Raw genomic sequence first — 24,277 nt, forward strand, 5'->3', positions numbered from 1 at the left:
AAAGCCCTAAGTGTCCATTTTATTTAATTCTTTAGGAGTGGATATAAACCTTATGAAACCTTCTCAGCTGTTTTCAGTTTTCTTTACACACATAACATGAGCCTGAAAACACACACTTCCCTATCTACTGTATGAGCTTTGCCGCTAGAATAGTAATGGCATTGTTACTGTGGTTACGTCCACTATAATTTGCAATGCAGGTGAGGTGTCACCCGGCCAATCAGGCGCAGGCAAAGCTGCTTCCATGACAACCGCTTGCATGTTTGTGTGTGTCTCTGTTAGCTCTCTTTTGTGTTTGTAAATGTCCGACTCTGTAATTAGTTCAGCTTTCTGATGCAAAGGGTGAGACTTGGCAGGTTTATGGAACAGCTTACGGCCAGCTGCAGATTATGAATAATAAAAGTTGTGTGAAACATTTGCCGTTGATTACATTTTCCTCATCATCTACTCAGCGAATGTTTAATAGTCTTAAGTCACTTGCATGTTGATGTTTGTGTGTGCATGTGTGCGCATACACACTTTTTATATTGCTATCTGACTGACCTTGATGTTTATTAGCATACAGGTTTAAGTGCATTTGTTTACTTACTTAATGCAGGATGGACTTAATTCTTGTGAATTTGGACATACAAGACGAGCAAAGTGTGAGGATTATTTTTGTTTCTACTTAATTGAATAGTGGCCATTGTAGAAATGGTAGAGAAAGAAAGTCATGCAACAAAGGCAACAAAACTGATGTTGTAATATGTTATGCGTTATAAATGATTGTATATCAAGGTGTTATTTGTGTGGCTTTTGGATTTGGCTAGTAGTGCAGTGAGTTAAATAATTAAAATGTTTCTATTTAACTTCCAAACAGTTGGTAAAAAATGGGAGATACTGATTATTTTTCCCCGTCCCACCAGTTAGTTTTTCAAATGAACTAAAACATATTTTATTGAAAGCATCTCCCACCCTCAGCTAATCATTGCTCAGGACGTTCATAGATATACTCTCATTATCATATATCCATTAGGAAAATTGGAAAAGTGTGGAAATGTTGCATGATTGAAATAAAGAGATGAATAAATGATTAGATATGTGAAAAGAAAAAACACTAACGGTAACATAAGAAGAGAATGAGCTATAATGTAAGATATGGGAAGATAAAATCACTTGATAATTAATCAATACACTATGACATTATTTCTAATAATTTCCTTGTTTTTCTAAAAACCTATGTTGTTTGGTACTAATTAAAGAAAGAAACAGACATCTGGTGTATTGCCAGTTAATTAATTTCAGTTAATTATTTGCACCGCAGCTCAGCTGAAACATGCATGCAAGCAATTTAACAATAAAGTCTCCGAAATGAATGATGAATAAGAATTTGTTTTTATAGTTGGTAAAGATCAAAGCCTGGGGTAAATAGAGTTAACTAAGGTTTCTTCAGGTGGTAACAAACACAACTGCAAATCAATTCTAATGCTGCTCCTTATACTGGATGTGTAAATAAGCACTTTCTGCTAACAAATAGTTTCTGCAAAATACAAATCAACATATAATCCACAAAGTATCTCAATGTCGTGTTCACAAATAGTTTCTGCTGCCGTCAAGCGGCAAAACAATCAGTTAATTAAGCTTTTGGGGTTAAATCCTTCCTTAAAACAACAGCTAATCATAAATTACTGAATGAAAACCCTGGTGGTGTATTTCCTTCCTAGAAACAGGAACATTACAGAAAATAAAATAAAGTGCTACCAGTCATTACTGCTCTACATGGTTTTGAAATGATTAAAGGACTGAATCCTGTTGTCTAAAATGATAAATGACATATTTGATCAACTTCAATCTCCATTGTAGTTAGTAGACTAATATTTTCAGGGCTAAAACAAGCGTTGTATGTGGAAAAATAAAGATTAGCAATCTGTCTGATAATATTGGATGCCTGTTTGTGTCTGTATGTGTGTGCATGGTTGTGTGTGTGTTAGTGTGTATTCATTAGTGTGTGAGTACTGAGGGGAAATTCCTCTCTCAGGGCTGGGAGTTCTTCCTGTTGTAGTGCTGTGTTTTTACAGCCTGGCTTTGTCGGGATATCCTACCCTGCCCATGTCTGAGAGAGGGAGAGATGGATGGATGGAGGGAGGGATGGCAAGGGGGAGAGAGAGGGGCAACAATATCGGGGGGGGAGAGTAAGGGGTCATACTGAGAGACTGGAGGAGCGACAGAGAACAAGGTGGACTTTTTAAAAACCTTCATTAAATGGAATTTAACATGCCATCACAAACGTCTGCGCAGTGGTTTGAATTAGCTGCTGTAACCCTGAGATTCAGCGCTGTAGACTAATGTGAGGCTGCAGGCGAGGGGACAGGGCGAGACGTCCAGACAACCTGAAGACAGGGAGGATAATCATCAGGGCTAATGCTCCTGTTTTGATGTTTGATTTCTTGTTTTTTGGGAGATCCCTTTTCTCCCAGGCCATGCCAGGCTCAGATGTGCACGTCATCTATCAGAATGAGATCTGACTGAAAAGGTTATTGTTTCTGAAGAGGAGTGGAAACAATTTCTATGGAGAGAAAAAAGAAATAGACAAGAAGTGCATGGCTTGGATGTTAAGAAAATCAAATGTACATTCAAATATATACTTTCACATATCAGCTACAGTCGGGTGCTAGCTGATAATTGTTAACCTGTTTGAGAAATTTGTATCTGTTATTTGAGTACAAATTCATATTTGGACAGTTGAAACAACAACAGTAGGTCATGAAAACACGTTGATGTGTCACACATTGTAACACAAAATTGTAAGCGTTTTAAGACTGTGCAGCATTTAAACAGTAAGTATGCTTGACTATTTATTTCCCCATTGTAGGAAATAATCTGTCTCCTAAAAGCACCAGAGTTGAATCCAATGTCCTTTTTTGACTCTTCCTAGTGAGTTAAAAGGATTTGCAACACTTTTCCACAGCAGACGTGTTGATTTGTCAAACACAGGTGTAACTAATGAACTCATTATGCATGCTGCATTGCACTGCATTAATAGCTGGAGCAGAGCACATCGCTAATGTTATTAGTTACACCTGTGCTTTTCCTGCTAATACAATTCAACATGTTTTTTCAAAGTGATCTATAAATCTAATTCATTTGGGAACAACAAGGAAACAGGAGTGCTTTCCGACAGAAAGGCTATCATGATTCAGATGGGTAAGATTTATTCAGAGTAGAAGGACATTGGACTTGAAAAAGGGTAATGGTGATCAACATGCCAGGCATTTCACTCGTGAAAAAAATCAGCTGGCAGTATATAGCTTTGTGTCTTTTGTGTAAAAATAGAAATGTTCATTGGACAACAGGAACTAATTATACAAACATTTTTAAAGAAATATTCTCACTTGTTCATAAAAAGGCAGTCAGTTACACATTAAGGGAAGACAAACATTCAGCATTGGGAAACAATTTCAGATGATGTCAGAATTTAGAGTCCATTTTACATCTTGTCTTTTCATTACATTTTTAAGTGTATTCCAATTTTCTGGGAACATCAACTTCACTCATAACAATGATATTAATGTAAATGAGTTAACATTTATCAGGCACAATAAAATATGCTCTGACCTTTTTTTTTGTGGTGTTGGTGATTAACCTAACTTCAATGTTTAAAGGTATCTCACAATTCTTACTTGTGCTAGCTCTACATTTCACACTCACTCCACACATACAGGACACACTTTCCCGTAATTTCCCTGCTGTCATTCTGGCCATTATCTCCACAAAATACACACCAACATTGAGATGTGGTTTGAACCAAAGAGGAAAAAATATCACTTGGTCGTGGACTGTGATCTTATCAGCTTGGTGATGTTTGCAGTCCGATTTTCCTCTCCCTTGACTTTGCCTTTGTCTGGCCTCTAATGGCCGCAGGTCTCCCTGACCTCACACACTGTGTTTTGGAAAGGTTGTCAGGAAGAGTTTATTGCGGGTAATGTTCTTAATCTTTTTACACACATATTCTTTGTCTTATCAGTGGTTGTTGTTGTGATTTTAACTTGGGAACCATGTCATACAGGATGCTCAGCCATGGCAACAGGGCTTACCGTAGATACACCCTTCCTGTATCGATGATATGTCATACCTTACCTGGCAATATGCACTGAATACGAGCGAGAACAAGAAAAGCAAAAGGCTCTAGACTTCCCACAGGTCTTAACCTGCTAAGTGTTGGCAGAGGGTCAGAGAGAGAGGCAAACGGTGGGTGGAAGGAAGGGTGAGGGAGTGAAGAGGGAGGGCGATCAGAAAGACGATAAGACTAAGAGGTCTGTGAGCAGGCAAACTGAGGTAATGCTGAGTGTGCATTTTGTAGTAGTGGACAGTTTATCATAGCCAGTCTGATGCCAACAATCGCTCAAACTCAAGCAGCATTATTGAAGGTTTGAAAATAAATACAAAAAACAAATCTGAAGGTTGTTGAGTTCAAAAGAACCGAGCTCACTAGACTCCGGATTCTGATATTTGTGGCATAGTTGGAAAATCTAAGCGGCAGGCTTTATCGGAGTACTTTCTAAAGATTAGACAGGTGTATTTTTATCCTGTACAAAAAGGTATTGCCTATTTAGATTTAGTGTCTCAACATTTCTCATTGTTAATAATATTCTTGAGTCGTTAAGAGAGCAAAGATTAGAGTAGAGTCTGAAACATTTATACAAATGAAAGTCTACTTCTGGTACAACATTAAACCTCTGATTGTGATCTAATGTGATTATAATCAACTGCAAGATCTCGCAGGGTAATGATGTAAACCTTGAATACTAAACATTACTCCAAGAGAGAGTTTAGGCTGAATATTAATGTCTGCAGTGCATTTGTGTGCTACCTGCTATCAGCCGACCGTAATGAACCGCCTGCTGGCAGCACGTCTCATTATATCCACTACTTCTCTCTGTGTGTGGGTGGGTGTTCTCCCTCCCCCGCTTTCTTTTTCTCATCTTATCTCATCTGTTTTCTTTTGTACTTTATTTTTATCTCATCATCTTTTTGTTCGCCTACCTCTGATGTCTCTGTTCTCCATCACATATCTGAAAATCTGACAAACTCCAGGAGTGCCACATATCGTTATTCCACTGCAGCTTCCACGGCTTCACTTCTCCTCTTTCTTTGCCCTGTTTCTTTACATACTCCCTACATAATTAACCTTTTCTTGCCCTTTTCTTGGTTCTTTTACTCCTCCTGTCCTCACCGCTTCATCTGTTACAGGACAGATATACTGGATGAACCTCCACTTTGAACAAATCCCTGACTCAGTGGTTTCTACACCACCAATTTTCTCTTCTCTAACATTCACACCTTTGCTTCAACCCTTCATCTTCACTTTCCCTCTTGGCGTGGCGCCACTTTTCTCGCCTCTAGCTACGGTAAGCGTCGCTGCTGACCTCCGTAACCTGCCTCCAAATCTCTCACTCTCCTCCTGTGCCCAGCGGCTGCGTCCTACAGCATCTGTCTCTTCATCCTCCTCTCCTCCCACTCATCCTCCCTCTGGCAGTATACTCTCTCCCAGCAAAGACGTGACCACACATCCATGCAGCCCTTTAGGAGAGAAACCTTAATCACAATGGTAGCGATTTGCATGGCAGGCGCTGGTACGTTTCACAGGAGGAAGGGATGCATTGAGAGAAAAGGAGTTGTAGGGGAAAGCGTTGCTCTGAATGATTAATTTATGGTCTTTATACGATGAATTTATGTATCAAAAAACAACAGCTGTCCTCTATTATCTCTCCAGAGTGTGATATCTCTGTTGCCCCAAAGTCGTCATTTGAAGATGTCCAGCTAATGCCCGAGTCCTCTGCTTGTGTACTGCAGGATGAATTGATATGCAGACTTTATCGTTACATACTGTAAGGCTATGCATTTTAATACAATATTACATTTAATCACACAGGCTGTTACTGCTACTGGCAATACCCTTAAACCAGGGTTAACCTGCATGCTGAGTACAAAAACTAAATAAAGCACTCTGGACGTCCTCTCTCACCACATTGATGTAACGGTTCATTTCTCTCCGCACGGCTGCAGGTCAGGGTTTTCTTGAATCAGCACACAGCACAGCCTCGGCTTGATCGGGCAGTGAATCACTTCTTTTTTTTCAGGGCTTAGGGCAACGATCGAAACACACTAAAACTTGAAAACACATAGATGGAAATAAGCTAGGCTCATTTACTGCAGTACAAGTAGTACAAGTACGTCAAAAGAGTAAGCTTACACTGCATTTATTTTGCTGCATACGTTACAACCAACTTTTAAATAATATAATTTTATGTATATGATCATGTTTTTAAATATGATTCATTTGTAGAGGGGAAACGAGGCAATGGTAGCTGTATACAATTAAGTAATTTCCCCTTGTTCGATTAATAAAGGAATGCTTTCTTTCTGTACCTCGTTAACTGCTGCTAAATATTCAGGTACTGTATATGAATAGTATAACACTCCCTGTGCAGCTTTATGATAATGACTATTTATAGCCTACATCTCTACTTTTGATTAAGTAAAATATCTCCACATTGCCTCCAACAATGATTTTCAATGCTTTAATTTAATACACCTATTGCATTATGTATAAAGGAGATAATGCATTATGCATTCAAGATTCAATAGTTACAGAGGTCATGTTGTGACACTTACTGTAAAAGTGAAGAAACTCTGCATAAGCTTTCCATTTGTAACCCACTTACATGAATGAATATACATATCAGTAATTTGCATTTACAGTATATCCTATCACACTGTTATTTCAAACTATGGACTGTTTCTCCAGTTAATCAGAAAGAACCTTATTTATGAAAAGGTAGAAACACAGCTCATCTCTATGGCCTTCATCAACAAGAAACAGCTGAATTGATTTGTGTTGTTTCATGTGATACAATACTGATGATTTCTCTGTGTTTTCTCTACAGAAATCATTCTCTCTGGTGCTGGAGGCTCTGGACTACGACAACGACACGTCAGAATCAGGTGAGATGGCTGTGTGTGCGTGTGTGTGTGTGTGTGTGTGTGTGTGTGTGTGTGTGTGTGTGTGTGTGTGTGTGTGTGTGTGTGTGTGTGTGTGTGTGTGTGTGTGTGTGTGTGTGTGTGTGTGTGTGTGTGTGTGTGTGTGTGTGTGTGTGTGTGTGTGTGTGTGTGTGTGTGTGTGTGTGTGTGTGTGTGTGTGTGTGTGTGTGTGTGTTTAATGCCTTTCTATCCTAAGCTAGGGTAAAAGGTTAAAAGAGAGGATGGTTCAATAAAGTTATAATCAGCTTGACATTTTCCAGCAGACAATGGAGAACGAGACGGATGCATATTCTGGAGTTTGAAGGCCATTTACTTTCTACTTTGTAATTGGTCTATCAACACCTCAAATGCTTAGATTTAAGTGCGTCAAAATTGAATTCGGAGAAATAGGTTTAAAAAGTTGTCTAGTTTTATCGCAACGGTTTTCGCCTGTTCTGTGCTGTTGTTTTTTTATTACATTTTTTATTTACATGTTATTTCTTATCTTGTAAGACAGGGTTCAAAACATTTCAAAAATATTCTTGACTGTTATCTACAAATATATACAAATTGTTAACAAGCAGCAATTTTATCGAGGCGAACAAAACATGAGTGCTGTTTACAGTATGTGTGGTTCAACATGGTGCAACAATTTGAAAATATCCCAGAAGGTCTCTTCTCCAGACCCTTTCATTTCCTGCTTGTCTCCTTGTTGTTACTCCTCATAATCTGGAAAAGCTTCCTTGACAGGGAATGTGAGCGGCATGCTATATAAAGCACAACGCAGACATACATACACACAGACAGATGTTACTACGCCTTCCTCATTCCTGTCATGCCACAGTCCTCTCTTTCATCTAACCATCCTCTCAGCTAGTCATATCCAAAAGATGGCGGAGATAACGAGAAACTGTGTTCATCTCTCCTTCGCTCAGCCCTCCAGAGCTTCTCCTACATCTTGTTTGCATTATCTTTCGTTTCCACCTGAGCTCCTGTCAGTCTTTACATTGGGTCTAAAGCCGTTCTTTAGGCCTGCAGCTTAGCTCAGCCCAAACACGGCCGTCCTGTAGCAGACTGACTGGACTTATCAGGCCCTGCTGCTCATCAGAGAGGATTACTGTGGAAAACTGAAACAGTCCCTGGAAATAGTGAGAAAATATGATGTCCTTTATGCAACGACAGTATGACCTTCTGTGGGATTTTGTTTAAATAACATGTAGCCGGTGTTAATGTGCAAGGGCGTATCTTGACTATTAGATCATCATTTGATTGATGATCTAATAGTTTGACACTTTCGGTCCTCGTTTTTATCGGTTATGATAACATTTAACTCTCCAATTGCTAGAACTGGGAAAACACAAGCGACAGTGTAGCCAGATTATCCCAATAAGGGCTGCTGAAATGTTGTTAAATACAACAATCCTCTAGTGCATGGGAAATCTGTTCTAAGTCACTTTCACCTTTTCTTCCATAAAGGTTTGGCTAACCTACGACAAACCAGACAAAATGATGTGTGGGCACTGCTAAGTTTCGTTTTTAAATTGCATTTCAGTTTCCAGTTTATTGAGTACACCTAGCTAAAACTATCGTAGTCTACTATGACAGTCCAGTAATAAAGTTTTAGCCTCATGATTATTTTGGAGGTTATAGTTTGCATTTTAAAGAAAGGTTTTTCTACAAACCACTAAAAGATATGAGAAAAGTTGCAAGAACTTGTAAATGTTCACAGTATATTGTGATACTTGTTTTGAGTAAGAAACCTGTCAATAGGAAGAGAAATGTGTTTTATGTTAGCTTGCATGTGGCAAATGTGGTGAATCTGGTCCGTGCAGGTTTGTCTCAACCAGTCTAATCGTCTGATCTCTTTTTTTTTTCTTGCCTGTTCTGAATTCTTTTCAGCAATGTCAGAGCGCTCCCAGAACCCAGCATTTAAAGGTACCCAATGAAGTTTTTACTTGTAATACAAATAGCTTATTTATCACTTGAAGCCCTTGTGTATGTCTAACTTGCATGTCATACAACATATTTGCATACATATATTGCTAGCAATCATCTTCTTTGAGTTTGTTATTGCTCCCCAAATGCTGATAAATTGATTGGCATGATGACGTGACTGTTACGCACAAGGATGCTGATGCGTTTGTGCACAAGATAAAATCATTGCTTCCTCCCTAACATCACTAGTGGTCAAACACTCCAAAGAGAGTACTTTTTAACTTAGCCAGAATTATTAGAATAAACCCAAACATCCTAAAACAGCTGCAATTTAATCTTCTCTATGTTCTTCCTTCTGCTCCAATATTTATTGGTTCGTTTTGTGTGCAAATTTGCTGCCGTGTTCACCCATAATTCAAGTGTATTGACGTAACACTCACAGCCACAAAATTACCACCCCCGCTGGACAAGAAGTGAAATTCAATATTAGAATCGTCATAAACAAGACCGGCTTGTACATAAAATTCAAGACACATGTTCAAACGTAATGCTTTTATTTAGATGAGAATGACTTCATCAGGACATCCTAGATTTAAGATAAAAACAAGACTTCTCTGAGAATGATCCACATAAATCAAATGGGGGAGATACAAAAATTATCCAGCTGATATATGAGTTTCCTAAGGTGTTCTGTATTGATTTGTCGCTTCAGGTGATGTGGAATACCAAGTCAAAAGAAGGCGTTTTCTCTCATGCAGTGTTTTTCTCAGCCACTTTCAATAGCAGGCATTTTATATAGCAGCAGGCAGTAAGTGAGGTCACAGACAGTGATTTAAGTCCTCTTGCTACCTGCAGACAAAATGCTGTCAGATATTCAGTTGTTTGTCATTTCAAGAAGAGTTTCTTATTGCTTTTTGTTGTTATCAAATATTTGTGCTTCACTCTCTGTATTCATATTTGTTCCTGTACTGGTTGTGCACTTGTCATTGTGCCATTTCTTCTCACATTAGAGATAATCAGGCAGTAACATACCTTTCCTACTGTTCCCACTGATAATGTTTTCTTTTTTTACTTGTTTTCTGTTGGAGAAAAGGTGATTGGGAAATTAGCCCTTTGACATGTCAGTCATAAAATAATAAGAGTGTTTGTAGAAAAATACCCTCAGATTTGACTAGAGGCAGAGGCCCGTCGAGAAACGATGCAACGGCTGAGCTAACAGAGTGCTCAGCGTCTGCTCTGTTCCCATTCCCGTTTTTACTCTCTTCAACACACACACACACACACACACACACACACACACACACACACACACACACACACACACACACACACACACACACACACACACACACACACACACACACACACACACACACACACACACACACACACACACACACACACACTGACACAAGTCAACCAATATGTGCCCCTGTTTTCATTCCTTTGTGTCAAACCACAGTGATCTCATCTCTCCATCAGGCAGTTTGCTATGTGTGTGTGCTAATAGCTGCCTCCCTTCCTCTTTGGCTCTGTTAGGCTCTGTTTGCCTCTGTCACACACACACACACACACACACACACACACACACACACACACACACACACACACACACACACACACACACACACACACACACACACACACACACACACACTGACTCAAGTCGACCAATATGTGAGAGAGACCACTACCTCACTTCCAACAAGGCTTCTTTTTTCTGCATTACTATCTAACAATCTTTCCCTTTATCTCACCACCATATCTTAAATACACACATGAATACATTGAGACACACAGATCTATGCACTGCACACACATTCTGGGTGCTTTGTGTGTGTTAATACCCTGTCAGAGGAGATAATAACTTAGTTTGGGATGACAGCGCCTCTGGGAAATCCCCTCCGGGGGTCGTCTGGTCCTCTCTGGTGTTCAGACAGCCCTCTTCCCTGCTGACTCCTGACCCTTTTCTCTGGTCATATAGTCTGCCCCTAGTCTGCATCGCTTTTCATACTGTTTTTCAGTTCTCCCTTTATTCTAGGGATCTTGTCAAGTGCTCTAATGTTGACGGGGGTACCTAATCAATTCTGGGCTCACATAGTAGACAATAACACACATACATTTTGAATTGCCTATAATTTTTTTCTTTGACCTGTCCTCAACAAAATGACTGAAACCACATTTATTTTAATATACAAAATGCTAGTCTTAAATGTATGCTTGCAAGGTGCAGAAAACCAACTCAAAACACAGACATCTGATGGTCATGTGTTCCTATTACCTTCTCATACAGACATGATGTAACTACTATAAAACTACAAAAGCTCTTAATTCTCTCTGCAGACTTTTTACTTTGCACCAAACAGCAGACACAGAGTTAGAGATTAGCACAACTGGCGCTCTCATTGTGTCTTTTAGCAACTTAAGAGCCAGGTATTTCGCTCAGGAGTTGTTGACCAAACAGAGCTTAAAGGAAAGTGAATACTGCGCTTGCATTTGCCAGTGGCCAGAAACTCGACTCCAAGTGATAATATGTCAGTGTTGTGTATACAAATATTATTCGGCAGGTTCAGGAATGGTATTTTTTTTAAATATCAAATAATGGTGGATCATGTGTGTTAATCTGAAAAGTATTTGACTTTATTTCTCCTCCCTCAGGTCAGTTGATTGAGCGAGTCCTGCTGTCCTCCATGTTGAACCCCAGTGAACAGTGGCAGACGTACCGTCACCACGGACAGCCTCTCAGTCTAGATTACCGGCTTCGCTTCCGCTGTGATTCAAACTATTACGGACCCTTCTGCAACAAGTTCTGCAGGTCCCGCGATGACTTCTTTGGACACTTCAACTGTGACCCCAGCGGCAACAAGGTCTGCATGGAGGGCTGGACGGGACCAGAGTGCAAAGAAGGTGAGAGAGTCCATAGCTACATGAGAGAGCACAACAAGATGTTTTTTAGCTTGTGTTGTGATTGAAAAACAAGATTTAACATGTTAATCAGTGAGCTGGTGCTGGAAGATACATTTATTACATTTGGACAGAGCCAGGCTTGCTGTTTCCTCCTGTTTCCACTCTCTCTGCTAAGCTAAGCTAACCTCCAGCTGGCAGTAGTTTCACATTTATTATACAGATGTTATGTCTTTCTTTGAAATCAACTGAAAACAATGTCTGCCTGGATTTTTCGCCAGCTAACTCTGATTTACTCCAAAATAGCACATACACTGAGAACATTTCAAGAAATGTCTGTTACTAAAAAAGAAACTATTCAGCAAATATTTTCCTCAGGATGACTTGAGGTCACTGGTGAGAAAAAATAGAAAATGTTTTCGCTCTCCGTTTATTTTCCCAGGGATGGAAGGGAGTTTCCTCTCCTTTCCAGTGTTTCTTAAGAGCTTTTTTTCATTAGGGTATCCTCGTTTTCTTTTTTGAAGTAGACCCATGAACAAGTGAGAATGAGCTTCAAATGGTCTCACTTTCCAAAACACTTTCGGAACCAAAAAAACCCAATACGAATCTTACAAAGAAAGAAGAAAAGGCACACATAAGTACACAAATCTAATATTAATAATGACAGCCTTTAGGACTCTTTAAACGGACACGCAGCTGTACTTCAGTCAATATATGTCAGTTAGCTTCAGTGAACTGTGTGTGTGTGTGTGTTTGTGTGTGTGGATTATTCTCTGTCTGTCTGTGACTCATCAGCTTGTTGACCTCGCTACGTGACCTCGGAGCGCTGCCATCATGTAGCGATGGTACAAACTGAATAGAGGAAACCATGTGGAAACCATAGGAACCCTGAAGGACACAGGGCTAGTTTACTGACATCCTGCAGCCTTGTCCACCCCGCCCGTGTCTCACTTAGAGTGACTTCCCACTCAGCAGGTCCCTGATTGGACTGCAGTGAGGCAGGAAGCCTGGAAACTGCAGTCGGGGTCTCTCTGTTACCCCCTGCAGTTACTGACCATGATGAAGTTCAAGGACTTTCTCCAGCTGGAGACTTTAACTAGCTCAACTTTTAAAAATCACATAAAGAGGTTATATCGAGATTTCAGCAAGGTGACCAAACACGCCCCATCTACTTTGCATACTTTCTCATCTCATGCTGCTCGGCTAAGTAGGTGTCTGTTGATAGCTGGGGTGTTTTTTTATTTACTGGTAGTGATATGTATTACAGTGTAGATTTCAGGTTTGAATGCTTACACCTATCTGAATTTGACTTCTGTTCCATTGTGTTTTCTTGTCTTTAATAGCTTTCTTTTTGTTTGCGCGCATGTTTTGTTCACAGCTGTATGCAGTCAGGGGTGTCATCAGACCCATGGCTCGTGTACGGCACCTGGAGAATGCAAGTAAGTCCAAAAAACGCTTGAGTTGTAACTTGCACTGTGGACCTTTACAAAGACACCAGGGCCAAATTATATCATTTCAAAGTCAATGCAACGATGTATACTTTCATTGATGTGATATGATGGGAGGTTGATTCATTTACTACAGAGTGAAAACTAAATGTAGCCGTTTACTCCAGTATATACAGTACAGTGTTATATTTTGAACAAAAGACTGATATAAAGCCTACTTTAATTTCCTAAACTTTTTCTAAACAGTCTTCCTTGTGTTATTCATACCAATAGCCATTCATTTTGCTTGTTCTTGAACCTTAACCTGCACTGAGAACTACTCAAGTTTAAAGCTGCATCTATGACATGATTAATCTTTTGTAAGTAGCCTGTACACAATTTTAACAGTTTATTTCTGATGTAACCTACCCATAACAAGATGTATTAGTGCAACTAGTACAAGCAGCCATTTAAAGAAAACAAGGTGCACAATATTCAATGAAAAATCTCTCTCTATTATGAACAGACAACAGTTATCAGTTAGGCACACACAGTGTCTGATGGAAATGGTTCAGAAGAGTAACTATCAAATCCCATGAACGCAATACAAATAACCGTCTCTTTGCTTTCCCCCTGCAGGTGTCATTATGGCTGGAAGGGCCCTCTGTGTGATCAGTGTGTGACGTTCCCCGGCTGTGTGTACGGAAGCTGCAGCGAACCCTGGCAGTGTGTGTGTGATGTCAACTGGGGAGGACTGCTGTGTGACAAAGGTCAGACATGTTTATAATGTACCAACATGGGAATACAGTTATTCGTTGAAAATTAACTGTAGAAACAAGATGACATGATAATGCAAACATACAGGGAGCTTCCCCTGACGCTGATAGGATTAAGAAGCATTTTGTGAAGTTGTTTAGCAGTTTTAGTTGAATGTATTGGATGTTGACTTACATGGAGTTTTTCTACTGTAATCTAAACAATAACTGTTTCTATGATCAGCATAAAAGGTGTTAGAAACTTAACGCAGTTATATTTGTGAAAGATATGTGTGTGTTAGCTTGTAAAATATATGTTTTCCTCTTTACTCTCTTGGATAACAGCATATGTATTTTAACATTTTTGATTTTAGAATGTAATTGCAAGAATATTAACCGTTTCATCTGTGTAAAGATGAGAGAGGTTTGCCCTTTATTGTTGTCAGGTGTGGTTCTTCACACACCTTCCCATGCACTGCCAACTGATCCTCTGCATGAGATAAGACAAAGCTCCTCCTACACGGCTTCTCTTTCCATTCTTTAACTTTTCCCACCACACTGTTGCAAAGTTCCTACAACATTATCCCAGAATACAACAGCCCACCTCTGTCTCAGTGTGGGAGCTGGGATCCGGGAGCCCACGGGACGGTGCATTGTGCAGAGGAAAGGTGATAGCCTTGGGTAAGGTGAATGTGAGCGGGGCTCTTATCTAGGTGGGGTCCTAAGCTGTTTCTGTGTATTCAGAAAGGCCCTCTAAAGAGCTGTGGTGAGACAAAGAGACTATGGACACGGAGAAGATTATTAGAGAAAGCTTTAATCAGCCTCAACACTGGAGACAACAGGCCCTGCAGTTTCTGTCCAGCACAGTCAGCACACTGAGCCGACCTGGGTACACTGTGTGTGTGTGTGTGTGTGTGTGTGTGTGTGTGTGTGTGTGTGTGTGTGTGTGTGTGTGTGTGTGTGTGTGTGTGTGTGTGTGTGTGTGTGTGTGTGTGTGTGTGTGTGTGTGTGTGTGTGTGTGTGTGTGTGTGTGTGTGTGTGTGTGTGTGTGTGTGTGTGTGTGTGTGTGTGTGTGTGTGTGTGTGTGTGTGTGTGTGTGTGTCAAAACACAAAGTCAAACCGAAGTTATCCTGGCTCCATTCACATCCTGATTCCTATATATTTTGTTCCCTTTATAGCAAACCTCAATCATACTTTTTTATTTTCTCAGATCTGAACTACTGTGGCACCCACCAGCCGTGTAAGAACGGTGGGACATGCACCAACACAGAGCCAAATGAATACCACTGTGAATGCCAGGAAGGTTTCAGAGGACGCAACTGTGACATTGGTAAGTGTAGCCTCACCATACAAGCATGGCACCAACATGTGAAATAAAATCCAGGTTATTTATCTGCATAAATGACAGAAATACTTGGATTCAAAAAGCATAACATTTGATGGCGTTGACCAAAATGTAAGGTCAAATCTGTTAAATGAACAATACAGATGAAACTCACGCAACAAATATATAATTAACTGAACATGGTTCATGTTTATTACCATCTATCAAATTGTTTGCGGTAACATAATTGCATGCCACCATTTTTTTTTGTATAAGCCTATATATGTGACATATTTTATTTATGTTTTTGCAGTCAGGAAAGAAGGAAGTAGAAACATTAAGAAGAATTTGTCTGAACTTGGCTACAAAGCAGCCCGCACTACCTTTTATTTTTACCCAATAGAGTGGCCCTGTGTGGTTGTGCAGGGCCTTAAAATGTCATAAAATGTTCATCTGTCAATTGTTCTCCTCTCCTCAGTGGAGCATGCATGTTTGTCGTCCCCGTGTGTGAACGGAGCCACCTGTGTGGAGGACCCCATGGGCTTCAGCTGCACCTGTACGGACGACTGGACCGGACACACCTGCGCTGAAGGTGATTGACACACACTCACACACACTCCCCAGGCACAAACAACTCTGCGCTGGGCAGAGATTGTCTGTGCCTGGATAAAAGCCAGTGAGTGACTCTAATCAATCCAACAGAGGAAGCTAAATTAGCCTGATCTCAGACAGCAATCAGTGGTGTGTGTGTGTGTGTGTGTGTGTGTGTGTGTGTGTGTGTGTGTGTGTGTGTGTGTGTGTGTGTGTGTGTGTGTGTGTGTGTGTGTGTGTGTGTGTGTGTGTGTGTGTGTGTGTGTGTGTGTGTGTGTGTGTGTGTGTGTGTGTGTGTGTGTGTGTGTGTGTGTGTGTGTGTGTGTGTGTGTGTGTGTGTGTGTGTGTGTGTGTGTGTGTGTGTGTGTGTGTGTGTCCTAGATACAAGGTGGGGTGTGGAGCATCCTTAATCAACTCTATTGATTGTAAATAGGGGTGTGTATTTTTTTTAATGCCAGTGAATTAGGGTTTTATTGTCTAGTGTTTTCTTTTGTCGGTCTTGTTCAGCGTCCTGCATACAGCCTTTGAATCAGAATAGGTGGATTAGTGTTAAGAAATGTAAGCAGCGTGCAGCACAAGTACCGGATCAGACAGGTGTGACTCTAGGTCAGTCGATTGATGAAGTTATTTTGTTCACATGTGTTGAGTAAAACACTGAACCCTTAATGACTTTTGATGTAATGGGAATCAGTGTAACAAGTACTACTTAGATCTGCAATACAAAGCAGATGCTGATAACTTTACAGGTAGGCTCCAATAAAAGAACAAAGTAGAAAAGTTTAAAAACTATCGATTTCAGTGAAGTATAAGCACAGACTTTTATCCCTCATGTGAGAAGCAGTGCAGCAACATCCTGTCCCCCGTGATATGTGAGCATGGGAAAGAAATATAAAGTTGTTTTGGGACCAAAGTGTCTGCCAAATGAATGTAATGTTATCAGATTTGTTTGGAAACTGAAACCACTACTAGACATTAAAACAATACACACTCGTGTTAAGAACAGGAATGACATGTTGTTGTTGGCGTTTGTCCTCATAAGTTGTCGTGACATTAGTTTGCTGTACAGACACCTGATGTTTCTCCTACAAATATGCAGCGTTAGACTGTCTAACTTTGGTCATTACAAAGACTCTGCTACACCAACCGCTCGTAAAAAATGAAGCAATCCTCAGACACCACAAGGGCACTTTGAAATGCAATCTGGTCCAAGAAAGTTGTGGAGTTTAACCGATACTGTACCACATGAGGAACTCTGAGCACTGATGTTTCAGATGGCAATTAAGATTTTATTCTGTATTTCAGCAAATGTACTTACACAGATTCCGCAGTGTTTATCCTTAGATCAATGTGTACTCAAACAGCTCTATTTACTGTCAGTTTCCTGGAGTAATCTGATTTCTGAAGCTTGGAGTGCAGAACTTTTATCTCCTCTGGCAGTGAGAACAATTACCATATGGGACTTGAACTTTGAGAGCAGCAGCTATGGTGAAAGTTACGTTTTGTGGATGGTACAGATGGATAAGAAATAAAATGTCTGCAGAAAGACTTGAGGAAAGCACTCAAGGTGGCAGGGAGAGATGTGGTGCTACTGGAAAAGTAACCACAGACACAAGATGACACAGTACCCGTATACTGTAGAAAAACAGAGAGCTTTCCCTGAAGATGCAAGGATTTAATGTAATGGATGTTCATTTCCTTCTAAAAGTCCCAATTTCAACCATCATGCAACAACACTGACCAGAAACAGACACTTGACCCGACTTTAGGATGAGCCTTTACAGCCACAGAAGACAAAAAAAAGTATTTTCCATCACACTCTGAGTAGGCTTGATGACGTGTAAAGTGACAAAGTTCAATTAAAACAGTGGAGTTTCATTTTTAGTTGACAAGAACAAGCACTTAGAAGTTTAAACACGTAATAACTAGCATTTTTATGCACATTCATTTAGAATAGTTGTAAAGAAATACATTAAATCACCATTTTTCACAGTATGATCGACGTATGTATCTTGATCCCTAAAGTCTCACATTGTAGAGCTTCAAGCCTTGTGAGATCTTCTGATTCCATCTCCTCAATAGCGAATCAGACCGAGTTGTATTCGATTTTTTTCGTGTGTGTATATTGCTGCAACAGGTGAGATTGGATCATTCAGGTTACAGTCTGTCAGAGCTGTGTGTGTGTAAACAAGCAGCGTTCCACATCTTCTGCTTTCACCTCGATCAGGATACACAGCGCTGGCATGTAAACACTTTTATTACACAGGGAGAAAATAGGAGAGGGACAAACAGAGGAATAAAGGAAGGGTTTATTTTTGTTCTTGTTATTTGTTGTTGGCTTGATTAACAGTCAGAGAGGCCGTCTATCTCTGTCTCTGTGTGTGTTGTGGGGGTCTCTCTGGGGAATATACAGTGAGAGGATTGTCAGGCTTGCAGGGAATGAAAACCATAACCACAACACAGCTCTGCTTTCAGACTTAGATTTATATATATAAGCAATATTAATTAAAGGCTTCTTTGTTTTTTAAATGAATTCTTCCTTTAGTTGGCTGGGGTATTATTGCTCGGGTTGCGAGTTAGGGTCATGAGGATGGAAAATGGTTATTCTGCAGGGTTAGGTAAATGATGAAAGGTTGTGAGAGAGACAGAGAGCTCTTGACTGAGAGATGTATAGCACATGGGAAAAGTTATGATGGCACTACTGCACAAATATGCCATGTGTAAAAGGAAGTCATGCATGGTTATTAACACCATAAAATTAGCTCCTCTCTGTCTGTGTTCTTTTTCCTCATATTTCTTTATCTGTATTTAATTCCTCCTCAGAGAAGTGGAACCAAGCGTTGCAGTTCCATCAGCCTATTTCCAATTCAGCCCGTCCCTGCTTTTTTTCTCCCATCATGCTTGCCTTTATTTAAATGCCCTCATACCTCTCTCCTCTCTGGGAAAGCTTTGAGGTGACAGCCATGAACGTGCAGCAGATGATTGTATTTATCACTGTTTGCACAGAAACCAGAGCAGCACTGGAATGGAGAGAATGAAAACACGGGCTGCCATAGCATCCGCATACCAATGCTACAGATCACACATGTCCACACGGTGGCTTCACACAGACTGAGTGACACACAAAATGCCTCTTTGATATTCAAACACACATTCCCATTACACACACCAGTAATTAATGTGCTATGTTTTATCTTCCCAGCGGTGAGGCAGTGTGACCGGAGCCCCTGCGGCCGTGGAGCCACGTGTCAGGAGGCTCCTGGAGGCTACAAGTGCCTCTGCCCGCCGGGATGGACCGGCAGGACGTGCCAGCTTGGTCAGTTTCACATTTATTATAGGCCTATAAATATAAATGTAGGGTCAGTGAATTATAGAGCCTGGTATGTATCTTTTTCTATAAATTGCTTGCATGAATATGTCAAAACAAAAAGGGAATATGCTTTCCGACTAAATAAATAACAGAAAAAAAGGCCATTTAAAATTCTGTATTCACATTTATCTAATAATGTTATCAAACTGCAAAAATACCTCTTATCCAAGTAAATGACATTGAACTAAATCATTAAAGGTAACTGACCGAATCAATAGTACATGATCCAATATGCTCTGAATTAATTGTCAAATGTTCATTTTGCATATACATATTTTTCCATATTGTGATATTTAAATGAAAATTGGAAAATAAATTATTATAATTAGTGTGATATGATATTGTGCGATTTTAATATCAAGCATATTTTCTTGCCATTACAAAAATGAATATAGGGAAGGCAAGACATACAAAATCTAAACAACATTGCAAATAGTATTTTTTAAAAGATGGAGGACCAAGACAGTTTAATGCCCAACAATATTTACTGCACAGCTCATACATATGTAAGCCTCTCTGATAACCAGCACACAGACACTGGAGTTGGTGCGAAGGGAAGGGATTTTATCTGAGTGTAATGCTTCAGGAGTTTATTGTACTTGGGTTTTTTGTCACGTTGATCATTTTTCATCGTGTTGATAGAGCACTTTATTGATGAGAAATTCAGATATTTGCCACCCTCAAAGGAATCTATTTAATCTGACCTTCAACACTGATCCTCTAACAAGCATAATCATATCGAGCTTTTCTTCACAGCTGGTTTCAAAGGATGAGTGTGTTTCAATGAGCAATACATGATTATGAGTCCTTTTTGAAGTTAAATATGTATTTGAAGCACAAACTGAAGAGGGAGAAAGAGCCGGCAGCATTTTAATTCTCCCATCAACCCATCCTGTGAATCAGTATTCTCTAAATGCACGCTCACGTCTCTTTGGGCCGCATTCGCTCATATTGAAGTAGTCTATACTACCAGAGGGTTTTTGTGCTAGATTGTACATCATATGGAATGTGTAGGATCATGTGACACACACACACACACACACACACACACACACACACACACACACACACACACACACACACACACACACACACACACACACACACACACACACACACACACACACACACACACACACACACACAGAGAAGTCATACCATATATACACACAAAGAGTCTCCGGGGTGTTGAAGCAAAAATGTGAGACATATTTCAGCATGACAGCTTTTTCCCACTCCTCTGTTTTACAGTGATATGTCACTCTGACACTTGATAATCCCCCATAGTTCCACATCACAGGTCAGTAGCTCATAGTATAAAACACACACACACACACACACACACACACACACACACACACACACACACACACACACACACACACACACACACACACACACACACACACACAAAAAAGATACAATTCTTTAAAGCTTGAGCTGAGAGGCAGCACATCGCTAGTGCCTCCAACGGGAAAAGAGTTTCACCCCTTTATTAGCTGATTTATGTCCCCACATTTTCTCCCATAGCAAGCAGGCTTTTCCCATAGATAACACACACACACACACACACACACACACACACACACACAAACACATACACACACATACACACACACACACACACACGCAAGCACGCACGCACGCACGCACCGGTGCTAAATCCTTATAAGACTCTCACCGACTGTAATAGGTTTAGATTACCTAACTGACTGACTACTTCCTCCTTATTCATTCAGCGTTTCTTTCTAATCCTCTTCCTCCTGCTATCAGAGCCAAGGCCTCGGGGGTTCCTGGTTCTTTACACTCCCAGTGCGACAGAGGGTGGGAATAGCCACACACACACCTAACAGAAGCAGCGGTACAGTAAGGGGGTCTACGCATCAACAGGGAAGATGTGAAAACTATGCTCCAAGGCATTACTTTGGATGTGATGTGCCTGTGTAAACATAATATTCAATAAAACACCAAGCACTCTGTTCTCAAGTGCTGTTGTGCGTCCTGCCCAGATATTCTCCAGTTAATAGTTTATTCAAGCCTCCACAACATGTAATCTTAACAGGTGTCTGAATATGGTTGGGGTCCAGGTGGAGACATCCACGATTAGATTCAGTAGTTTAATGGGATGCTTAATTTCATTTCAGGGAGAGGTTTACAGTAATTAGTGTGGTGTTGTCTGTGAGTTCTCCAACTGATATTTCAGTTGATTATTAAATTAGGTACATTTTGGCATGTTATGTGTCATGTTATTTAATTTCCTGTGTATTAACTCCCAACAGCAAACTATAAATAATCTTGAATTGTTCTACTTTGTGGTATTAGTGTGTAGAGTGATGTCCTTTGTTCCATCAGCTAAACAAAATTCCAAATCTGTAAAGAAATATTAATCACTAGAAGGACTCTGAGTTCATTGTATGGTTGACCTCCTCTTCTCCCTGCTACAGTGTCATGACAATTGGACCTTAAAATGTGTCAATCATGTAACAAAAAACAAAACAAATGAAAACATAACACTTGCAAAGGTTAAAATGCTTATTAGCAGAATACCAATGGAAAGCATGGCCAAGACCGGGAGGTCACACACACCCAAACAATTCCACAGATGCTGGGTAACAAAACATTCTCCACAAAAGAATAACACCTACTGCCACTGCTGGCCTGTTGTGTTAAATGAGGAGGACTATTTGCATTTAAATGTTCCATGTCCGTGTAAAATGAAACAGGAAATGGTGCAGCGAGCGCTCAGTTTATCACTGGTTTAAATCAATAAGATGAACCGTTGTGCATCAAATCTGTGTTTTTTTTTCTCCCTTTAGACACCAACGAGTGTGAAATGAGTATATGCGTCCACGCCCGCTCTTGTCGAAACCTGATAGGTGGATACCTGTGTGACTGCCTTCCTGGATGGACGGGTCCTAACTGTGACATCAGTGAGTTTAAAAGGGCAAGGAAAAGAATAAAAGAAGGGAGAAGTGTTAGTCCTGTTGCGGTGAGAGAAAGATGAAAAGCCTCAGTGGATTGTGTTAGAAAAACAGTTCCCCTGCGGCCCAGAGACCATGCGGGCTGTAGATCATTTTACTCCGAACTGAGTCATATTAATCATCTGTCACAGGGTATCGCTGCAATACACTTAAAATGTAACACTAACCAGGAGTGGGTGAAGATTTGTTTTTTACCATTATCTCCTGAATCTTTTCTGTATTGCTGTATAAATAATCTCACATCCTGGCAGCAATCCACTAGGTTATCATTGATTTTTCGCTCAATGACACATATATTGTTGTTAACAGTTGGCCTCTAAAAGACATATTCTGTCTCTGTGTGACAGGTTAATATAGTGTTTCTGGTTTCTCTGCTTTCTAGGGAACAGCAGCTGTCAGGGCTTGTGTTTGAACGGCGGTCGCTGTGAGGTGAGAGTCCTGCTCGCGCTGCCTTTCTCTATCTGTCTGATTTGCCTGTTGTCTCTGTGCACATCAGTCACAGCACTGACCTGCTTCACTGTCTTCCTCTCTTCATTTCATAATTCACTGTTGTCACCTTTCTTTCTGTCATTCTGTCCAATAAAATGCTCACATTGCTAGTGAAACATAGTTATTTAAAAGGTTTTTCTCCTTCTCCTGCCCTTTCCCCCCTTTTTTTAAATAATCTTTGAAAAGGATTGTTTTTTATAGAAATATTTAACAAATACTCTATACTCTCCCTCATAGGACCAGGTATCAGGGTCCAGATGCTTGTGTCCACCTGGTTTCTTGGGGAAATATTGCCAAAATCGTAAGAGTCCGTGTGACAGTGCCCCTTGTCTGCATGGAGGACAGTGTGTGGAGAAGGACGGGAGGACCATCACCTGCAACTGTCCCACAGGATTTTCAGGATCCTTCTGCGAGGTTGGAAAACCTTCATTGATGTTAGCTTAAGGCTAGCTTAATCTGCTTATCATTTTAGACAAACAGTTTAAAACTCTATAGAAATGTGCAGTGGAGGAGGAGATCCAAAATGTTTTCAATTTGGAAAATATATGTACCCTTGTTTTTAGGAATAATAATAATAAGACTATCTGTCACATTACTTATATTGTGCTCGATGCCGGGCTTAAAACAACACGCTAAGCTACATTTAAACCCTAATATAGTAAAGAGGGTAAATACTGAACTGAATACGTCACAGTTAAAGGTGGGGTAGGTAAGTTTGAGAAACCGGCTCGAAATAGACTTTTTGTTATATTCCATGGAATGCTCTTAACATCCCGATAGCAATGAATATCTTAAGTGCTTAGACAAAAAATCCATAAAAAAATGTCATCTGTGGAAGCCGTAGTACTGTAAAAAGCACGACCAATCATTTTAGCCGGCCCGGCTAAAATAACTGGATGGCCTACCTGCCTGTCAGCCTTCCATCTGTGCACAAACTTATCTTGTGCCCTCATTGGCCATGTGTGCGTTCGTGTGTGTTGGAGGAGGGGCTCTGTAAGGAAGTGGCAGATTTTCTCTGGTTGTGTATTTTCAAATTCTAGCGCACTCGAGCTGGTTTCTCCAAAATTACCTGCCCCACCTTTAATCTAATAGTACATTTAAAGTTACTCATGTTGTTTTAGCCTGAGCCTTAATAAAAAATCCCAAAACATCTGCAATAAAAACGGGTACCTTCAGATGATGCTCCAACAAGGAAAGCACGTTAAAAAGCTTATCTATGTTTGCTTTGTCACCAACCTGAGAAATTGATTTACAGCTTTTTTTTTCTCCATGGTCTCAGATTGCGTTGGATCCGTGCAATCCCAACCCCTGCCAGCAGGGGATGGCCTGTCACAGCACAGAGGGGAGGTACACATGTGCATGCCCAGAAGGCTACTATGGTCATGAGTGCATGAGCCTCAAAACCCCCTGCATTGGACAACACTGTCCAGGTGAGAAAACGATGTGTGTGTCTTAAAAATAATATAATTTTGAACTGGAGTCTGGTCTAAAGCTCTGCCTGTGTC

General features: G+C 40.4%; 1 protein-coding gene across 8 annotated transcripts in view; it reads left to right on the forward strand.

Annotated features, from left to right (window-relative positions):
* LOC307035991 (uncharacterized protein) overlaps positions 1-24,277 on the forward strand; it is a 47,438-nt gene that overhangs the window by 21,823 nt on the left and 1,338 nt on the right. For 7 of the 8 annotated variants that reach the window (XM_079675910.1, XM_079675907.1, XM_079675911.1 and 4 more), the window contains 12 exons: positions 6,927-6,984; positions 8,899-8,934; positions 11,593-11,841; positions 13,217-13,277; positions 13,905-14,035; positions 15,231-15,350; positions 15,823-15,936; positions 19,135-19,248; positions 22,119-22,232; positions 22,666-22,712; positions 23,010-23,186; positions 24,052-24,202. In XM_079675910.1, coding sequence (XP_079532036.1) covers positions 6,927-6,984; positions 8,899-8,934; positions 11,593-11,841; positions 13,217-13,277; positions 13,905-14,035; positions 15,231-15,350; positions 15,823-15,936; positions 19,135-19,248; positions 22,119-22,232; positions 22,666-22,712; positions 23,010-23,186; positions 24,052-24,202 — 1,372 coding nt within the window. The remainder of the gene's footprint in view (positions 1-6,926; positions 6,985-8,898; positions 8,935-11,592; positions 11,842-13,216; positions 13,278-13,904; positions 14,036-15,230; positions 15,351-15,822; positions 15,937-19,134; positions 19,249-22,118; positions 22,233-22,665; positions 22,713-23,009; positions 23,187-24,051; positions 24,203-24,277) is intronic. The other variant, XM_079675908.1, reaches the window with a different exon arrangement.

Source organism: Notothenia rossii, assembly GCF_949606895.1.
Source record: "Notothenia rossii genome assembly, chromosome: 4".
Classification (NCBI taxonomy): Eukaryota; Metazoa; Chordata; class Actinopteri; order Perciformes; family Nototheniidae; genus Notothenia; species Notothenia rossii.